We start from the raw sequence: 21,353 nt of genomic DNA on the forward strand, positions 1-21,353 counted from the left end.
ACACCCTCCGTACGGAGCCTCCAGACAGCATTGCCGGATCAAACATAAATTAGCTATAAGGCTCGCCTCTAGGCCTGCAGTCTCTCATCTCCTCCTCAGGCAGCTGGTCTGGTGCTGGTTCTGAATGCTTGGGGGGGGCGTCGACTGGGGAGTCAGGTTGGAGCCGCGCACAGTCAAGCCACTGTTGCCCTTCCATCTTCCCCAGTCATTCCGGCAATTCCAGCCTTGTCCGCTGGACCAGAGAGACAACGCCAGCTGCGGTCAAGCCACTGTTACCGTTACTGCCTCCTGGTCCATCCAAAGAAAGGGATAATAGTGCGAGAGAGGGTAGAAAGACAGACACAACCCCAGAAAATCTCCACCACGCAGAATTGTGCGCAATGAAAATAAACCGGGGTCATACATAGGGTACCACCACAGTGACAAAGCCATTTGTTCCTTGTAAGTGATATTAATGGACCACTACCATAGAACCCTTAAACTGGTACAACACTTCCACTCACGGGTGGCCAAAAATAACTAACTGAAAGCCACGCCCCCAGTAAGCCATGCCTCCAATATAATTTCCCAGCATTGAGTTAAATGCGGAAGACACATTTTGGTTGAATGCATTCAGTTGTGCAACTGACTAGATATCCCCTTTCTCTTTCCTTTTCGAGTGAATTGTAGAGTTACCACCCATGACTGTATTTGTTAGTGACAAAGACATTGTTGTTGAATTCATTCATTTTCAAATCCTGTGGCCACAAAGTGAATTCCTAGATGAACAATGTCATTAAAATTAAACTTAAGACAATAAATTACATCTCACAGGGCCCTATTTTGCCTATTGTAACCCTAGTACAGTGGCCTGACGCTCACGGTTTACAGGCCACATCATGCCTGCAAGTAGAGTTGCAAAATTCTAGTAACTTTTGCAAAATGACCAGATTTTTCCAGAAATCCTGGTTGAAGGATTCAGGATTTCCTGATAATTCCCTCCTGTTTTGAGGTATCTTCCAACCGGGATTTCTGGAAAACCTGGGAAAGCTAACCGAATTTTGCAACCCTACCTGCAGGTAGTGATGGGGAAATGAAGCTTACTGAAGCATCGAGCAATTCCAGCCAATTGTGTCGAAAATAGGTTAATTACGCAAGGCTTTGATCAACATGTTGTACACTAATGGCACCTGCTGGTCAAAATAATTTAGAACAGACAAATTATTATAGATGACATCGTACACGCTGTAGCGCGTGCGCAGGGTAGCCTTTTGTCTTCTACCAACTCAATCTGGTGGTTGTTCGACAAAACAAAGCTTCAGACATCATTAATCATATGCTTCTAAGAAAGTGATACAAGCATCGGCTCACTGCTTTGAAGCAAACTGCTTTGAAGCAAACTACTTAGCGATTTCAACGCATGCCTCGGAGCTCCGGTATCAAACATAACATCACTACCTGCAAGTCACATTATGCTGGTTTGCATAAGGTGACTTACTTCCTGGTCTCATTCTTGCTGGCATCAAAATAAAAAAAAGATTAATAGGAGACCGAATGCGATCGGACCACCATAGAATTGGCCTCCATATAACTCTTACAGAATTTCCACGTGGACTGGGATATTGGAAATTGAATCAAAGCCTACTGGATGACAATTTGTTATTAACTAACTTTTTTCTGCACAACATAGGTACAGCAGATCCCCTTATTGTATGGGACACTTTTAAATGTACTTTTAGAGGCCATTCAATACAATACTCATCATTAACTCTTCCGAGTCGGCGAACGCTTCGGCGCGTTCAAATCGCGGGCCGGCTTTAGGACCGCGCAGCATCCAAACCAAGTGACGCAGAGGGCTGCCGTCGATTTCATGCAGAAATGGAGACCCGAAGCTACGTTTTGAGTGTTTGTTTCATGTAAATACACCAACTAAAACCAAAGTTATGATAATTTCAATTCCATGAAAAAAGTGCGTCAAAATATGCGCTCTTTTATGAGCGCTTTGCATTTATTATAATAACTTTGTCGTCTTTTGTGATAAAAAGGAACGGAAAAAAACGTGTGCTTGTGCTAACCCGGTTCTTCAGGATGCACACGAGTATATAAACATTCATTCCCATGACAACTAGCCATTGCGAAAGAACGAACGAGAGGAATTAGTTCAGTTCATGAGTAGTTTTGGAGAGTTTTTCACGAGTTAGTATTTCAATTGTTAGTATTTCAAGAGTTTTATTGTCAGCAGTATCGTTTTTGTGAAGCAATATGAGGCGCACACTTCACGTTGAACAAGCCGTCGACTTGTTATTCCAAATGAGCGATGAAGAAACTTTGGAAAGTTCGTCGTCAGACAATGAGAGTGGCCAGGATGACTTCGAGGACCCTGATTTTGTTGCTGAAAACGTGAGGTAAGAAGACAAACATTTTTCTAAAATGAATTTGTTTTATTGCTTTCGTTTATCTTACTATAGTATTCTATTCTACTTCACTGTAGTGCAAATGCCAATGAACATCTTGAACTTTGAATAATCTTGAATCCGTTTACCTGTTTTGTATAGTGACGACGACGACGACGAGCAGCCTGGGCCATCAACAGCCCCCACCCCCACAACAAGCCGACGGAGGCCATCACAGAGGGGGCGTGGAAGGAAGGATCAGGCCAAGACCAGGTCAAGATCTCCAGCCCAGTCAGCAGCACAGCCAGAACAGAGCTCTGAGCCATGGAAAACAGAGACTGATCCTGACACTGCCCCACAAGCCAGTAGGTTCATGCCCCGCAGACCACCAGGAGCCCAGGTGGATTTGCATTCAGGGCACACACCAAAGGACCTCTTCCTGCTCTACTTCGCCGCAGATACAATGAGGACAATCTGCAGAAACACCAACAAACAGGCAGCAAGAAATCAGCAGAAGGGGAGCAAATATCAGTGGACTGACGTTGATGTGGAGGAACTGCACAGATTTCTGGGTCTCCTCATCTACACCTCATTGGTGACTCTGCCTAGTATCCAGGACTACTGGAAACAAAGCCACATATTGTCTGTTTCATTGCCAGCGAAGGTCATGCCAAGAGACATATTCCGGTCCATCTCATGGAACATCCACCTAAGTGATCCAGAGGAGGATGTCATAAATGACCAGCGCAAAGGTACACCCCAGCATGACAAACTGTTCAGGGTCAAACCTCTGATGGACGACATTCGCACTGCCTGCCAGGCTCATTACCATCCTAAGAAGGAACTGTCAGTCGACGAGAGGATGGTGGCTACAAAAGCCAAAACTGGCATGACCCAGTACATGAAGGACAAGCCTAACAAATGGGGGATCAAGCTCTTTGTGTTGGCAGAGTCTAACAATGGCTACACTCTAAACTTCAACGTGTATGTTGGGAAAGCACACACACCCAGCGTGCATGGACTTTCATATGATGCTGTTATGGACCTCATTCAGCCATCACATCTTGGTACAGGATACCATATTTATATGGACAATTTCTACACCAGCCCAAAACTGTTCCTGAGTTTGGGAAGTATGAAGTTTGGAGCCTGTGGGACCTACAGAAGCAACAGAAAAGGGTGTCCTAGTGGCAGAGAAAATGCCCTCACCAGCAAATCGAAGAGGGGGTCTGTGAGATGGATCAGAGAGGATCGCCTGGTCTTTGTGAAGTGGATGGATACGCGGGAGGTGTCGGTGTGCTCCACAATCCACCCAGCGTTTTCGGGCGAGACAATCAAGAGGAAGGTGAAGGAAGGACCTGGACGCTGGGTAGCAAAAGACATTCCCTGCCCTACCCCCATCATGGCCTACAATAAGTACATGGGAGGGGTTGACCTGTCAGACCAGCTTCTCCAGTATTACTCAACCCATCGCAGAACTGCTCGCTGGTACCGTACCCTCTTCCTGCATTTTTTGGACATGGGAACAACAAATGCATACATCCTGCACTGTGACATCAGTGCGACCCAACAGGTCACACCCATGACGCACAAGAACTTTGTGGCAGAACTTGTGGCCCAGCTGTGCGGAGTGACCCAGACAGGGGTTCCACTTCAAAAAAGCACCAGCCATGTTCCTGTGGCCATTGCCAATGTTGCAGAGGCCAAAGACAAAGCCACAGCAGGCCGCAGGGTTTGTCAACGCTGTAAACAAGTTGACAAGAAGAGGTTTGTCACACCATGGAAGTGCAAGGCCTGTGATGTGGCTCTCTGTGTCATTGTGGACAGGAACTGTTTTGAAGAGTGGCACAAATAGGGTAAAGGCCAGTGGCTATACCTACTTTTTTTGTAAATAGTTGTGTATTGCTTGTATATATCTCAAGAATACTTTTATATGTTCATATTTGCACTTTGTGGTTCAATTTGAAGCTTTTTTTTTCATTTTGGACAGAAACTGTTTTGAGGAGTGGCACAAAAAGGTTTAGGGTTAGAATAGAAGAAAAACGCCAGTGGTTATACCTACTTTTTATTGTAAATAGTTATTTATTGCTTGTATATATCACCAAAATACTTTTATATGTTCATATTTGCACCTTGTGGTTCAATTTGAAGCTTTTTAAATGCTTGGTTCACCATGTTTGAGGGTTTTACAATAAAAAAACCATCTTTTTTCTAAACGGACTTTGTGTTTTCTGTGTGTGTTTGGGTCCAGTGTGTTGAAATAGTATGTCAAAGTGAAAAACTTACTAACAGATCATATAGGTGAGGTTGTGCTGAAAAAAAAGATACCCAACATTGGTCTGGTAAACATTTCTTTATGTAGTATATCAGGGCAAAATTGAAGGTACCCAAAAACGGCCAAAAAAGCTCCAGACTCCGAAGAGTTAAAATAAGTGTAATTTATTACAAAAATAAAGCGAATTGGATGGAAATTTGTGAAAAATGCACTACATTTTTCTTGAATCTTCAACATAGAAATGCTACCAAAAAGAATTTACAGAAACACGTTACAAATGATGGAGTCATTGTGGTAAGTTCATTTATATCTTTTGAGATGTGAATACCAAGTATGTCTACTTCACCATCCGGCCATTTTATTGGTAAACTACAAGGTAGTGTAAACACTTTGTCTTTTAACGATCCAATACAAGCATTTCGCTACACCCGCAATAACATCTGCGAAACACGTGTATGTGACAAATAACATTTTGATTTGATTTGATGTCACATATGCAGCTATCGAAAATATATGTGAACGTCTGCTCAATCCAAACTTATAATCAACTTATTGCAGCATTACCACGAAAATGGAGGAGGCAAGTGGAAGAGGGAGAAGGTCGGGAACTTGTTTGTCTGCCATATATTAAAGATACAAATTGGCTGAAAGGAATTGGCATAAATAGACAAATATACCAGTTTCATTTGAGGACAAAAAATGTTGACAGCTGCACCATACAGGTTGCAAAATAAATGGGAAGAGATTTTTATATATATATATATATATATATATATATATATATATATATATATATATATATATATATATATATACAGTTGAAGTCGGAAGTTTACATACACCTTAGTAAAATACATTTAAACTCAGTTTTTCACAATTCCTGACATTTAATCCTGGTAAAAATTCCCTGTCTTAGGTCAGGTAGGATCACAACTTTATTTTAAGAATGTGAAATGTCAGAATAATAGTAGAGAGAATGATTTCTTTCATCTTTTATTTATTTAATCACATTCCCAGTGGGTCAGAAGTTTACATACACTCAATTAGTATTTGGTAGCATTGCCTTTAAATTGTTTAACTTGGTTCAAACGTTTCGGGTAGCCTTCCACAAGCTTCCCACAATAAGTTGGGTGAATTTTGGCCCATTCCTCCTGACCGAGCTGGTGTAACATAGTAAGGTTTGTAGGCCTCCTTGCTCGCACACACTTTTTCTATAGGGTTGAGGTCAGGGCTTTGTGATGGCCACTCCAATACATTGACTTTGTTGTCTTTAAGCCATTTTGCCACAACTTTGGAAGTATGCTTGGGGTCATTGTCCATTTGGAAGACCCATTTGCGACCAAGCTTTAACTTCCTGACTGATGTCTTGAGATGTTGCTTCAATATGTCCACATATTTTTCCTTCCTCATGATGCCATTTATTTTGTGAAGTGCACCAGTCCCTCCTGCAGCAAAGCACCCCCACAGCATGATGCTGCCACCCCCGTGCTTCACGGTTGGGATGGTGTTCTTCGGCTTGCAAGATACCCCCTTTTTCCTCTGAACATAACGATGGTCATTATGGCCAAACAGTTCTATTTTTGTTTCATCAGACCAGAGGACATTTCTCAAAAAAGTGTGATCTTTGTCCCCATGTGCAGTTGCAAACCATAGTCTGGCTTTTTTATGGTGGTTTTGGAGCAGTTGCTTCTTCCTTGCTGAGCGGCCTTTCAGGTTATTCAATATAGGACTTGTTTTACTGTGGATATAGATACTTTTGTACCTGTTTCCTCCAGCATCTTCACAAGGTCCTTTGCTGTTTTTCTGTGATTGATTTGCACTTTTCGCACCAAAGTACATTCATCTCTAGGAGACAGAACGTGTCTCCTTCCTGAGTGGTATGAGCGCTGCGTAGTCCCATGGTGTTTATACTTGCGTACTATTGTTTGTACAGATGAACATGGTACCTTCAGGCGTTTGGAAATTGCTCCCAAGGATGAACCAGACTTGTGGAGGTCTACAATTAATTGTCTGAGGTCTTGGCTGATTTCTTTTGATTTTCCCATGATGTCAAGCAAAGAGGCACTGAGTTTGAAGGTAGGCCTTGAAATACATCCACAGGTACACCTCCAATTGACTCAAATGATGTCAATTAGCCTATCAGAAGCTTCTAAAGCCATGACATCATTTTCTGGAATTTTACAAGCTGTTTAAATGCACAGTCAACTTAGTGGAATTGTGATACAGTGAATTATAAGTAAAATAATCTGTCTGTAAACAATTGCTGGAAAGATTACTTGTGTCATGCACAAAGTAGATGTCCTAACCGACTTGACAAAACTATAGTTTGTTAACAAGAAATTTGTGGAGTGGTTGAAAAATGAGTTTTAATGACTCCAACCTAAGTGTATGTAAACTTCCGACTTCAATTGTATGTTTGTATATATATATATATGCAAGAGAAAAAAAACATATGGGGGATTGGAAGTGATGCAGACAATTACATTGATGGAAGTTACAATCTATCTGAAATATTAAAGCTGATCTACCCAATAAATAAATAAATAAATAATAATAATCCTGTTCATGATGTGAAATTTGTACACTTAAATGTGTATTTTCCCTCAATATGTTTACACGTTAGATATGCTAATATCAATTTAATAAAATTATTTAAATATTATAACAAAGTGGTAACTCTCCCAACATTGGGACATGAGGAACTCATGCTCTTGGATAAGCCTTACAAAAGTGTCCGTTCTCAACTTACAGGTAACAATACAACAGAACAGATGAACAGGAATGACATTTACTGTCACATGTGGCCAGAAAATTACTAGCTGAAAGCCATGCCCCTACTAAGCCACGACTCCAGTCTTCTGCTCTGACACGGTGGTTAATAGCTGAAAACCCAGCATCAATAACCCAACAACCCAACTGAGCGACTCAACTGGCTGGGTCAAAATAACCCTGTTTATGTTCGGTCCAATATTTATCAAAATGTGGTTGTTTTTAACCCAGCATTTTTTTTTGCGTTTGCGATCTGGCTAATGTGTTTTGAGTTTCCACTTACTCAAGTGGTGAATTAGCCCCAAATAAATTAGCCTATGATATAGTGCACATAAAGATACAAGCAAATGAATCTATATTGAACAAAAGAAAATACAAATCTTCAGACCTATTGCAGTAAAATATAACAAAAATAGCCTAATTTTCAACCCAAAATGCATGACAATCACTGGATTAGGTTGCACATTGAAATAATTTAAATAAAAAAACATATATTTTATTGAATACCATTTCAGTAGTCTAATACACGTTTTAATAAAGCACTGTGAATAACTTTATAAGATGCTACTAATCTTTTCTATGGCGAGAAGTAGAAAAATGGTGCGACCAATTCATGGGCTGGTGGCACTAATGCCACCAGGGGAAATGTTAGTCTGGAGCCCTATTTTAGTGCTAAGCATGCAACAGTTGTCTGATAGAGAGATATTAATTGAATAGAGAATACCAGATGGGAGTGGGAGAAATAAAGAGATAGAGGGAGGAAGAGAGAGAAGAGGAGGATGAGGATGAGTGTATATAATTGCTGTAAACTGCTGCTCTTATCCCACTGTCTAAAGAGAAAGGGGGAAATGGAGAGGTGGGGGGAGGGAGAGAGGAGGCAGGGGCCATTTACGTAACGTGGCAGAGGAAAGCCAGGATGGGTGGAGGAAAGATGGGGGAGGCTGAGGGTTACTATTAGTAGGGCAGTTGGAGGGGACAGCAGGCTATTGGGACAGGACAGGGCAGGGAAGGTAGAGGGAGAGAGAGAAATGGACTGCTGGTAGCAGACACAGACCAAAGGCCGGTGGCCTGCTGTACATCCACATTTCAGAGGAGTAACCCTTATGTCCCTCTACAGAGAACTGGACCAATATCAAAACACACGTGTGACAAATATCTGTGTCCACATGATGGGTGGGTGGGTGTGTGTGGGAAGGGAGAGGAGAGGAGAGGTGGGTGCAAACTGGAGATGGAACATATGTTTTAAAAATTAATTAATAAAAGGCTCTGCCCAGGGGAAGGTTTGTCTCAACCGTGGCAATGTTAGTGTGCGTGTATGTGTGTATTCTCTATGGAAAAGAAGATGTTGTTCAACCCCCTTCCTCACCCAGCCAAGGTCACAATAGATTTCATGTCAGTCTGAGCAAGAGGCTATGGCACTGCCAAGTGAGTATAGACACAAACATCGAATACAGTATTTTCCCCCTGTCTTCCCATAATTGACAGAGTTACATGTTAAATAATAATAATAATATGCCATTTAGCAGACGCTTTTATCCAAAGCGACTTACAGTCATGTGTGCATACATTTTTACGTATGGGTGGTCCCGGGGATCGAACCCACTACTCTGGCGTTACAAGCGCCATGCTCTACCAATTGAGCTACAGAGGACCCTCATTGTGGATCGGACGAAATGACAGAGGCACAGATGAATGGATGGGAGGATGGATAGATGGATGCTATTTATAAAGCCTATTTATCTCAGTGTGATTGTGATTATGGAGCATCATTGACTTACTGTCCAGTGTCCATGTAAACCCACTGTCTCTCTGTGGTGGTAACTTCCTTATAAATAGGCCAAAGAAAGGCTAAGTTACTAAATCAACATTCTGGTGAACTTCTGGCAATAGCCCCTTGGTTTCCTGTATGATACACACACATGTGTACACGCACATGCACGTATACATACACAAACAGACACACACTCTTGTTTAGGCTGGTGAGATACTCTTCCCATTCTCGCTCTCTCCCATCTGTCTTTCCTTCTCTCGTCCTGTAATTGGCAGGCAGTGTGACACATATCTGCTTCCTGGAAAACAGAACTGTCTACTAGCTCCAATCTGCTCCAGGTCTCTCTCTCACACACACACACACACACACACACACACACACACACACACACACACACACTTTATTTTAGTGGATGTGAATAGAATCATGGTTACTTTTAGTAGATGTCTTAAATTAACCTCAGTTAATTTGGAACTCATAAAAATCGAGATTAGAATGTCTGCCTTGTTGACAATCTACATTTATATTGCTCCGTCCTAATCCACAAGTGACAATGTTTCAATCCCAGTTGAATGTTCATCAGATTAAACAGATTATATACAAACTAACCTAAATACATACAGTACATTTCTGCTAGTACATGATGGACCATTTTCAACTCAGTAGTTTTATATGTGTGTATATGAATGTGATTGTATGTGTGACCTTGTGAATGTGTGTTTGTGAGTGTGTTTATTATCTGTGTGGGTTGGTTTTATAAGTAGCTAGGCTGCTAGTCATGTGTAGGCCATCTGTCTTTTCTCTTCTCTTGTGTAAACATTGATATAAAGTTATCTGATGAACAACAGTAGGTTGCCCATAGAGGGAGGTGCACTCAAGGGTAAAGTCGCACGCACGGACGTACACACAGACACTATTGATGAAGCTCTGTTTCAGCACTGTGACTAGAGATCCCTGTCGGGGAATGTGGAGGAGCGGAAAACGATCAATGTCAGGAAATCAGGAGGGGAGGGGAGTGATCTTGTGTGTGTGTGTGTGTGTGTGTGTGTGTGTGTGTGTGTGTGTGTGTGTGTGTGTGTGTACACATTTTACTATACTTGTGAGTACCAAAAGTCCTTTCAGGAATAGTAAACCAACAAAAATTCAGAGAAGTGAGGACATTTTGACGGTCCTCACTTGTAAAAAGGCTATTTTAAATTTAGGGATTAGGTTTAGGGTTAGGGTTAGAATTAGGGCTAAGGTTAGGAGTTAGGCTTAGGTTTAGTTTTAGGGGTTAAGGTTAGGGTTAAGGTTAGGATTAGGTTTAGGGTTAGGGGTTAGGGAAAATAGGATTTTTGGAATCAATTGTTGGTCCCAAAAAAGTATAGGAAGACATAGCTGTGTGTGTGTGTGTCTGCAGAATAAAATGGGTCTGATCTGTTTATCTCTATCCAAGTGTGTGTGTGGGAAGGACAAACACACATTGTGCTGACAACTGCCCACTTTGCATTCTCTAAACCCCTCTTTAGTCTGTGGGTATTATGTCTCATACTGGCAGTGGACGGGGCCATTCCCTTTGGCAAGGATACACACATACACACACACAGATCTTAGACTTGGTTAAACATCAGGTCTGTCTGAGCAAGTGAAAACAGCGATGTGTAAAGTCTCTGTTGCCCTCTACCCTTCTCTCTGTTGTTGTTTTGGTCTGTGTGTTATAAAGAGAGATTGCTTCACATTTGATGCATTACTTTCAGATCTGTCTGCATCCCATCCAGATCTGTCTGCATCCTAGTCCTAACCTTAACCCTAACCTTAACCCCTAACACTAAACCTAATCCTAACCCTAAACCTAACCCTTAACCCTAATTCTAACCCTAAACCTCTAAGCCTAAAATAGCCTTTTCACATGTGAGGACCGGCAAAATGTCCTCACTTCTCAGAATTTTAGTTGGTTTACTATTCTTGTGAGGACTTCTTGTACTCACAAGTATCGTAAAACATGTACACACACACACACACACACACACACACACACACACACAAACAACATATTTTGAGATGTTAGACTTGGTTAAACATGAGGTTTGTCTGAGCAAGTGAAAACAGCGATGTGTAAAGTCTCTGTTGCCCTCTACTCTTCTCTCTTGTTGTTGTTTTGGTCTGTGTGTTATAAAGAGAGATTGCTTCACATTTGATGCATTACTTTCAGATCTGTCTGCATCCCATCCAGCATTGTTTCTCTCTCATGTTTGGAAGTCGACCCAGTTAGAAGAGAAACGCAGGAGAAGTTTTGGTTGTGTGTTTACTTAAGGCAGACATTTTGGTGGCGTGCGTGTGCGTGTGTGGTGGAGCTTTGCCAGGGCTTACGGCTTGGCTGAGAGCGCTCCTCAAACCAGTTTACTCTGGTTGTGTAGTGGAGCAGTCTGGAGGTGGGAGGAGGACCTCTTAAAGCTGCAGACCAGACCGTTTGTTTTTTCGTATTATTATTGTGAGTTTGTGTTCACACTTAATTTCATTTGTGTGTGGTGAATAGGTGTGTGGATTTTTGCGTCACCGTTTCCTTGTGTGACAGAACTTTTTATGTTTGAGATTTTGTATAAATGTGTATGTGTGTGTGTGTGTTCCTTGGCTCTGTTTTAAACAGTTTGGCGAACTCTAAGCCTTGAGGGAAAGGAGAAAGAAAAGAGAGCAGATTGGATCTTGGTCTTTCCAACACAATGACACAGATTACTGCAGGCTCTCTATGTTTGTTAATAGATTACCCTCTATTAAAGACTACCCTGTTCGGTGTGTGTGTGTGCGTGAGTGTAGATATCTCTGTGCCAGTCTAAATACAAGGTTGAGCTGACGGCTCAGCAAGGGGTGAGCTGGGCACAGGGAGGTTATAACAACATGCGGCCCTCCATGGAAGGAGTTTGACACCCCTGCTATAAAACATATATTGGGGTTAGAGTTTCACAAGACTAGTTCTCTCTCTCTCTCTCTCTCTCTCTCTCTCTCTCTCTCTCTCTCTCTCTCTCTCTCTCTCTCTCTCTCTCTCTCTCTCTCTCTCTCTCTCTCTCTCTCTCTGTCTCTGTCTCTGTCTCTGTCTCTCTCTCTCTGTCTCTCTCTCCCCCTCTCCCCCTCCCTCTCTCCCTCTCCCTCCCCACCTCCTACTCTAAAGCAGATGTAGGGTAATATATGGGAGAGGCTATATAGAAACTTCTGGTGCCCAAATCGATTAAGAATTGCCTGCAGCTGAGAGTCGAGTTGAGACTAACAGATTCGGTTCAGTCAGTCTTCCTGATGAGCCCTTCCCGGCTAGTTTATGCTGGCATAAACAGCATGTAGCTAGTTAAAGATATGTTTATTTTGATGGGTGAGGGAGAAATAACTTGTAATATTGGTCACCATCAGGATGTCAACGTGACATGCTGTGACGATGCAAGCTCTCTACTGCTCTCTCGTCATGTCGAACCACCGTTCTCCATTCCCCACACTTACAAATATACTGGGTTAAAAACAACCCAATTTGGGTAAATATTGGACAGAACACATGTTGGGTTATTTTGACCCAGCCAGTTGGGTCACAAACAACCCATTGTTTTCTTTAAATTGGGTTGTTGATACTGGGTTATTGAGCTATGATCCACCGGGTCAGATCAGAATGTAAAATGTAAAATGTAAATGTAAATGTAATCAGAAGACTGGAGGCGTGGCTTAGTAGGGCCGTGGCTTTCAGCTAATTATTTTTGGCCAGCTGTGAGAGTAAATGTCATTCCGGTTAATCTGTTCTGTTGTATTGTCAACACATGTTAAAGGTTCATGAACAGTCAAAATCATGTTTTTCATGACATTTGGTGATATTTGGATCGAACCAGATCAAAGGATGAAAAATTATTGTTGCTTCCACATTGATAAAGTTTTGTCATAAAGTTACTGGTCCCCTCCCTTGTGTCAAAGATTTTGATTCCGGAAGTGGGATTATTAAGGGGGATAGGGTGACTTCAACCTAACGCTCTCATTTTAATACACCAATGGTAACATGATATTCTCTTACCTAATTTAAATAAGTACCACCTTCTAATATCGGAGAAGGTGTGTTTGCAGAAGGGCGTGGTTTATAGAGCTAGATAGCTACTCTACTGGTCCCACATTTTTACTGTAGGGTGTCAGCAAATATAATGAAAGTTTACCCTATTAATCTATGGCAAAGATACTTATATGTTTCCCCTTTCATCTGTGTCTGGTGTTAGCTAATTAGTGGCTAGCTAGGTCTTCAGCTAGCATGGCACAAAAGGGGGGGAAAGGTCATTCAAAACTGTGACGCAGTTGTCATGTCAACACATCTGTCAGTGCTGCTGTGAACCGTATCGTAAGAGACATTCCAAACAGGAGATGTATAAAACAGTTTTGACATCATTGATGCAATTTCAATGTTTGCGTTGCTTTGTGTATCACCAAATTAGCTTGAGATGGTTTTACTGCTCACTGTATCCAAGTTGCTTGACATAGGCTGTTCAAAGAGCTGTCAGTCAAGGTGAGCTCATGAATATAAGATCCCAGCCCACGCAGCCTGTCTTTTCAAACTTCCTTGTAGTTAGCCATGAGAGAAAAAGTATTTATATCCAAAATAAATATTATGGGTCATATTGTAGTCAGTCAAAAGGCTATTTTACATGGGAATCAGAATGACTGTTTGAGACCTTTAAGGTTGAGCACTGCCACTTTTGTAGCTTTAGTAAGGTTAACACAAGAGTAAAAGTTCCTTAAAGCTATGTTGCCAATATCAGGACAGGGTGAAGCACATTTATTGTGGTGATTTTTACTGAAAATGTACAACTATGGCATTAACGTCTACATTTTAGTTTAACGTCTACAATTACTCAAACTGAATGATTCCGAACTCTCTCAAAGTGCCAACTTTAGCAAACAAGTTTCAAACTCTTGTGGGAGTTTCTAGCCACAAGCATAAACTACACTCAAAAAAATGCTGGGTTGTTTGGTTGACCAAACTGCTGGGTTGCAGGCACTTAGTTGGGTTGTTTTCTTTAAAAGCTGCTGTTGTTATTGATGCATGGTACTGGGTTATTGAGATATGACCCAGCTGGTCAGTTCAGAAGACTGGAGGCATAGTTTAGTAGGTGAATGGCTTTCAGATAGTTATTTTTAGCCACCCCATAGTAAATGTAATTCCTGTTAATCTATTCTGTTGTTTAGGTATCACATGTTAAGGTCAAACATTTACATTTTTGTAGCTTCAATGATGCTTACAGAAGTGCCCTAAAAGCCTATGTGAATCCCATTGTTGGGATACATTAAGGTGGTATACCTTACCATAATACAGTGCATTCAGAAAGTGTTCAGATCCTTTGACTTTTCCACATTTTGTTACGTTACAGCCTTATTCTAAAAATAAATAAATAAATATTTCTTTTTTTTCATCAATACCCCATAATGACAAAGCAAAAACAGGTTTTTAGATTTTTTTGCAAATTTATACAAACCCCCTCCCCCCCTTAAATATCACATTTACGTAAGTATTCAGACCCTTTACTCAGTACAGCTATTTTCAGGTCTCTACAGAGATGTTCGATCGGGTTCAGGTCCGGGCTTTGGCTGGGCCACTCAATGACATTCAGAGACTTGTCGCAAAGTAACTCCTGCGTTGTCTTGGCTGTGTGCTTAGGGTCGTTGTCCTGTTGGAAGGTGAACCTTCGCCCCAGTCTGAGGTCCGGAGTACTGGAGCAGGTTTTCATCAAGGATCTCTCTGTACTTTGCTCAGTTCTACTTTCCCTTGATCCTGACTAGTCTCCCTGTCCCTGCCGCTGAAAAACATCCCCACAGCATAATAATATAATAATATGCCATTTAGCAGACGCTTTTATCCAAAGCGACTTACAGTCATGCGTGCATAAATTTTTTGTGTATGGGTGGTCCCGGGGATCGAACCCACAACCTTGGCGTTACAAGCGCCGTGCTCTACCAGCTGAGCTACAGAGGACCAGCATGATGCTGCCACCACCATGCTTCACCGTAGGGATGGTGCCAGGTTTCCTCCAGACGTGACGCTTGGTATTCAGGCCAAAGAGTTCAATCTGGGTTCAACAGACCAGAGAATCTTGTTTCTCATGGTCTGAGAGTCCTTTAGGTGCCTTTTGGCAAGTGGGCTGTAATGTGCATTTTACTAAGGAGTGGCTTCTCTACCATAAAGGCCTGATTGGTGGAGTGCTGCAGAGATGGTTGTACTTCTGGAAGGTTCTCCCGTCTCCACAGAAGAACTCTGGAGCTCTGTCAGAGTGACCATCAGGTTTTTGGTCACCTCCCTGACCAAGGCTCTTCTCCCCCAATTGCTCAGTTTGGCCGGGCTGCCAGCTCTAGGAAGAGTCTTGGTTGTTCCAAAGTTCTTCCATTTAAGAATGATGGAGGCCACTGTGTTCTTGCGGACCTTCAATGCTGCAGAAATGTTTTGGTACCCTTCCCCAGATCTGTGCCTCGACACAATCCTGTCTCGGGGCTCTACGGACAATTCCTTCGACCTCATGGCTTGGTTTTTGCTCTGACATGCACTGTCATTTGTGGGACCTTATATAGAGTTGAAGTCGGAAGTTTACATACACTTAGGTTGGAGTCATTAAAACTCATTTTTCAACCACTCCACAAATTTCTTGTTAACAAACTATAGTTTTGGAAAGTCGGTTAGGACATCTACTTTGTGCATGACACAAGTACATTTTCCAGCAATTGTTTACAGACAGATTATTTCACTTATAATTCACTGTATCACAATTCCAGTGGGTCAGAAGTTTACATACAATAAGTTGACTGTGCCTTTAAAACAGCTTGAAAAATTCCAGAAAATGATGTCATGGCTTTAGAAGCTTCTGATAGGCTAATTGACATAATTTGAGTCAATTGGAGGTATACCTGTGGATGTATTTCAAGGCCTACCTTCAAACTCAGTGCCTCTTTGCATGACATCATGGGAAAATTATAAGAATCAGCCAAGACCTCAGAAAATTAATTGTAGACCTCCACAAGTCTGGTTCATCCTTGGGAGCAATTTCCAAACGCCTGAAGGTACCACATTCATCTGTACAAACAATAGTACGCAAGTATAAACACCATGGGACCACGCAGCCGTCATACCGCTCAGGAAGGAGACGCGTTCTGTCTCCTAGAGATGAACGTACTTTGGTGCGAAAAGTGTAAATCAATCCCAGAACAACAGCAAAGGACCTTGTGAAGATGCTGGAGGAAACAGGTACAAAAGTATCTATATCCACAGTAAAACGAGTCCTATATCGACGTAACCTGAAAGGCCGCTCAGCAAGGAAGAAGCCACTGCTCCAAAACCGCCATAAAAAAGCCAGACTACGGTTTTGCAACTGTACATGGGGACAAGATCGTACTTTTTGGAGAAATGTCCTCTGGTCTGATTAAACAAAAATAGAACTGTTTGGCCATAATGACCATCGTTATGTTCGGAGGAAAAAGGCGGTAGCTTGCAAGCCGAAGAACACCATCCCAACCGTGAAGCACGGGGGTGGCAGCGTCATGCTGTGGGGGTGATTTGCTGCAGGAGGGACTGATGCACTTCACAAAATAGATGGCATCATGAGGAAGGGAAATGATGTGGACATATTGAAGCAACATCAGTCAGGAAGTTAGAGCTTGGTCGCAAATGGGTCTTCCAAATGGACAATGACCCCAAGCATACTTCCAAAGTTGTGGCAAAATGGCTTAAGGACAACAAAGTAAAGGTATTGGAGTGGCCATCACAAAGCCCTGACCTCAATCCTATAGAAGATTTGTGGGCAGAACTGAAAGAGTGTGTGCGAGCAAGGAGGCCTACAAACTTGACTCAGTTACACCAGCTCTGTCAGGAGGAATGGGCCAAAATTCACCCAACTTATTGTGGGAAGCTTGTGGAAACGTTTGAACCAAGTTAAACAATTTAAAGGCAATGCTACCAAATACTAATTGAGTGTATGTAAACTTCTGACCCACTGGGAATGTGATGAAAGAAATAAAAGCTGAAATAAATCATTCTCTCTACTATTATTCTGACATTTCACATTCTTAAAATAAAGTAGTGATCCTAACTGACCTAAACAGGGATTTTTTACTAGGATTAAATGTCAGGAATTGTCAAAAACTAAGTTTAAATGTAATTTGCTAAGGTGTATGTAAACTTCCGACTTCAACTGTAGGCAGGTGTCTGCCTTTCCAAATCATGTCCAATCAATTGAATTTACCACAGGTGGACTCCGATCAAGTTGTAGAAACATCTCAAGGATGATCAATGGAGACAGGATGCACCTGAGCTCAATTTCGAGTCTCGTAGCAAAGGGTCTGAATGCTTATGTAAGGTATTTCTTTTTTCTTTTTTTTTATACATTTGATTGAAACCTGTTTTTGCTTCGTCATTATGGGGTATTGTGTGTAGATTGATGAGGACATTTTTTTATTTAATGCGTTTTAGAATAAGGCTGTAACTTAACAAAGTGGAAAAAGTCAAGGGGTCTGAATACTTTCCGAATGCACTGTATGTAATAAATAATCGTAATATTATAGAAGATGTGTAAAATGCTGAAACATTTATTTGCAGTATGTAAACTTAACATAATGAACAGGAATTACATTTACTCTCAGGGGTGGCCAATAAGATGTAGTTGAAAGCCATGGATCCTGGAAATATCCTAAGGATTACATTCAAAAAGATCCAGCTGCTAAATCAACCAAGCATGAGAGTAAAAAATACCCAACTGATGTTTGGGTAATCCCAACGGTCCAACTTGTTGGGTTATTCACGCAGCCCAACTGCCTGGGTCAAAATAACCCAGCCTATGTTCTGTCCAATATTTATTCAGCGCTGGGTTAACAAAAAAACCCAAATTGGGTTGTTTTAACCCATAATTTGTTTAATTTTAGATAGCTGGAAATGGCTCATCAGGACGACTGAATGAACTGACTGAACCGAAATCTGTTCGTCCTCAGCTGCACGCAATATGTCATCGATTTGTGCACCAGGAGTGTCCGAGAATATATGCCTTAAACATTGTCAGCTTTCACCTATCAGAGGACCCTAATATTCACACAGGCAGCTAGAGAAACCAATAGCAATGTACCAATGAATAAATAAAACCAATACCAGTAGTCAACTAGCCGGAACCCGCCTGTGTCTTTAGCCTTTACCCACCCTGTTGGAAACACTGCTAGACTCATGTAACAGTGCTCTGCCAAAGGAGTGTTCTGGTTATCTTATCTTTATCTTAACTTTATACAAACGTCAGTCTGGTCAGCATTCTGTGCTAAGGGAGAATTTTTAGCATTCGCAGGGGATGTGACCACAGTATTTATTATTGGACTGGAATTTTCCATTACATGCTTTAAAACAGTTTGTTGTTCTGTCTAAAGAAAGCATGGCTGGAATATTTCAGAGCCGGAATTGGGATAGGGTTGGTTTTTTTCCTGGTTTCCAGGTTTGGCTTTGGCAGACACATGATTGGTCGGTTTGCCTATGGCAGACTCACATGATTGGTCAGTTTGGCTGCGGCAGACTCAGTGAATGGGTGGTCTGCAATTGCAAACACAGCAATTGGCCAGTCTTCATTGGGGAAATCTCATTGTGAGGAAACTATAGTGGGCAATGGGCCATTTTACTATGCTACTATGCTTGTATTGTAGCATGACTGTTACAGGTCCGCTTATTTGATATAGAAACCTTCCACTTTCTATGCCGTAATAGCATGTTGGTTGTGTGTTCGTAATATGTCCATAGCCTGTTGGTTGTTTGTACATAGTGTGTGACCTGGCCTCTGGTGTGTGTGTTCCAGGAAACCTTCAGGTCATGCTGATAAGGAGGTAATGGCTGCTACCGTCCTGACATCACTGTCCACCTCCCCTCTGGTCCTCACCCATACCCAGACAGCCTCAGGTAAGACCACACATGCACACGCACACACAAACAGAGGTTCAGGTCTCACTAACAGTAGTGCCAGTCTCTAATTTCTACCTCTAGAGTTAATGTTTACAACGCAACCAACCTCACCCTGCCAACAGCCTGGCATTGGACACATCATTGTACTCCTGAGTGGCGCAGTGGTCTAAGGCACTGCATCGCAGTGCTAACTGTGTCACTAGAGATCCTGGTTCGAATCCAGGCTCTGTCGCAGCCGGCCGCGACCGGGAGACTCATGGGCGGCGCACAATTGGCCCAGCGTCGTCCAGGGTAGGGGAGGGAATGGCCGGCCGGGATGTAGCTCAGTTGATAGAGCATGGCGTTTGCAACGCCAGGGTTGTGGGTTCGATTCCCACGGGGGGCCAGTATAAAAAAAAAATATGTATTCACTAACTGTAAGTCGCTCTGGATAAGAGCGTCTGCTAAATGACTAAAATGTAAATGTAATGTAAAATGCTGTTGTTTCCGGAGCTGCCCGTTACCATGGCACTCATCGCCGTGCCAACGTTAGTAGACGGTCAGAGTCCTGACTTCTATTTTAAGCCTCGATGCAAGTGTTTTTCTTTTGCAGTTTTTTTGGCACCACCACCACTACTCCACTCATTGGAGAGTTGCTTTATTTTATTTCAGCAGGTCGGTAACCTAAAACACGATGCCAAATCTATGCTGGAGTTTCTTAACAAGAAGACAGTGAATGTTCCTAAGTGGCAGAGTTGCAGTTTTGACTTAAATCTACTTAAAAATCTATTGCCAGAACTGAAAATGGTTGTCTAACAATGATCAACAACCATTTTGAAAGAGCTTGAAGAATTGTTTAAATAATAATGGGCAAATGTTGCACAATCCAGGTGTGGAAAGCTCTTAGAGACTTAATGAGAAAGACAGCTGTAATCGCTGCCAAATATGCTTCTACAAAATATTGACTCTGTGGTGTGAATACTTGCGTAAATTAGATATTTATGTATTTCATTTTCAATACATTTGCAAGAATTTCTAAAAACTTGTTTTCACTTTGTCATTATGGGGTATTGCGTGTAGATGGGTGAGAAAAAACAATCTATTTATCCATTTTGAATTCAGGCTGTAACACAACAAAATGTGGTATAAGTCAAGGGGTGTGAATACTTTCTGAAGGCCCTGTATAAAGGATGTAGAAAAGATAATGGACCTATACATTTTTTTAATAATATGATCTTTGAGAACCAACAATGACAGAAATAAAAGCTAGACAGCCAGGGAGAATTGAAAATTCCCAAAACAATTAATTTAGCAGTATAGTTAAAACACAGCATTAGCCATGGCAAAATGAATACAATTTCAGGAAATTAGCTTTAAAACTGCAAACATTTCTTGCAAACATTTCTCTCAGCTCCACGGAGACATTTGACCAAGAAGGAGAGTGATGGCGCTGCATCAGATGACCTGGCCTCCACAATCACCCGACCTCAACCCAATTGAGATGGTTTGGGATGAGTTGGACCGCAGAGTGAAGGAAAAGCAGCCAACAAGTGCTCAGCATATGTGGGAACTCCTTCAAGACTGTTGGAAAAGCATTCCTCATGAAGCTAGTTGAGAGAATGCCAAGAGTGTGCAAAGCTGTCGTCAAGGCAAAGGGTGGCTACTTTGAAGAGTCTCAAATATAAAATATATTTTAATTTGTTTAACATTTTGGGTTACTACATGATTCCATATGTGTTATTTCATAGTTTTGACATCTTCAGTATTATTCTACAATGTAGAAAATAGTAAAAATAAAGAACCCTTGAATGAGTTGGTGTGTCCAAACTTTTGACTGGTACTGTACATCACAGAAGACTGAACTATAACAAAACTGTTTCACAAAGAAACTGGATTTTCAGCAGTTTTTTTGAAATAATGTTTATTAATTATGAAATTATGAAAAATATGACTAACATTCCACCCATGTGGCCACTACATTTTACATTTACATTTTAGTCATTTTAGCAGACGCTCTTATCCAGAGCGACTTACAGTTAGTGAGTGCATACATTTTCATACTGGCTAGGTAATTTAACTGCAGGAAAGGGCTACAGGTTCTAGGTTGAACCCTTTGCCTTACAAAGAGCCCCTGTCTTCCAAAAAGGGTTCTTCAGATCAAAACGGTTCTTAGTAGAACCCTATACCTCCGCAAATAACCCGTTTGGAACCCTTTTTTCTAAGAGTTCAATAATATGCAAACAATGTGTGAGCTTAGCTATTATCTGCTTCAGATGTACAATG

The 21,353-nt window shown here is 41.7% G+C and overlaps 1 protein-coding gene across 1 annotated transcript in view; it reads left to right on the forward strand.

Annotated features, from left to right (window-relative positions):
* Window positions 1-18,684: 18,684 nt before the first annotated feature.
* LOC311123260 (zinc finger protein 704-like) overlaps window positions 18,685-21,353 on the forward strand; it is a gene marked incomplete at its 5' end in the record, with an annotated part of 28,243 nt that continues 25,574 nt past the window's right edge. The window contains 2 exons of the mRNA XM_084197516.1: window positions 18,685-18,779; window positions 18,988-19,088. Coding sequence (XP_084053642.1) covers window positions 18,685-18,779; window positions 18,988-19,088 — 196 coding nt within the window. The remainder of the gene's footprint in view (window positions 18,780-18,987; window positions 19,089-21,353) is intronic.

Source organism: Coregonus lavaretus, assembly GCF_964263955.1.
Source record: "Coregonus lavaretus genome assembly, contig: HAP1_SCAFFOLD_1924, whole genome shotgun sequence".
Lineage (NCBI taxonomy): Eukaryota > Metazoa > Chordata > Actinopteri > Salmoniformes > Salmonidae > Coregonus > Coregonus lavaretus.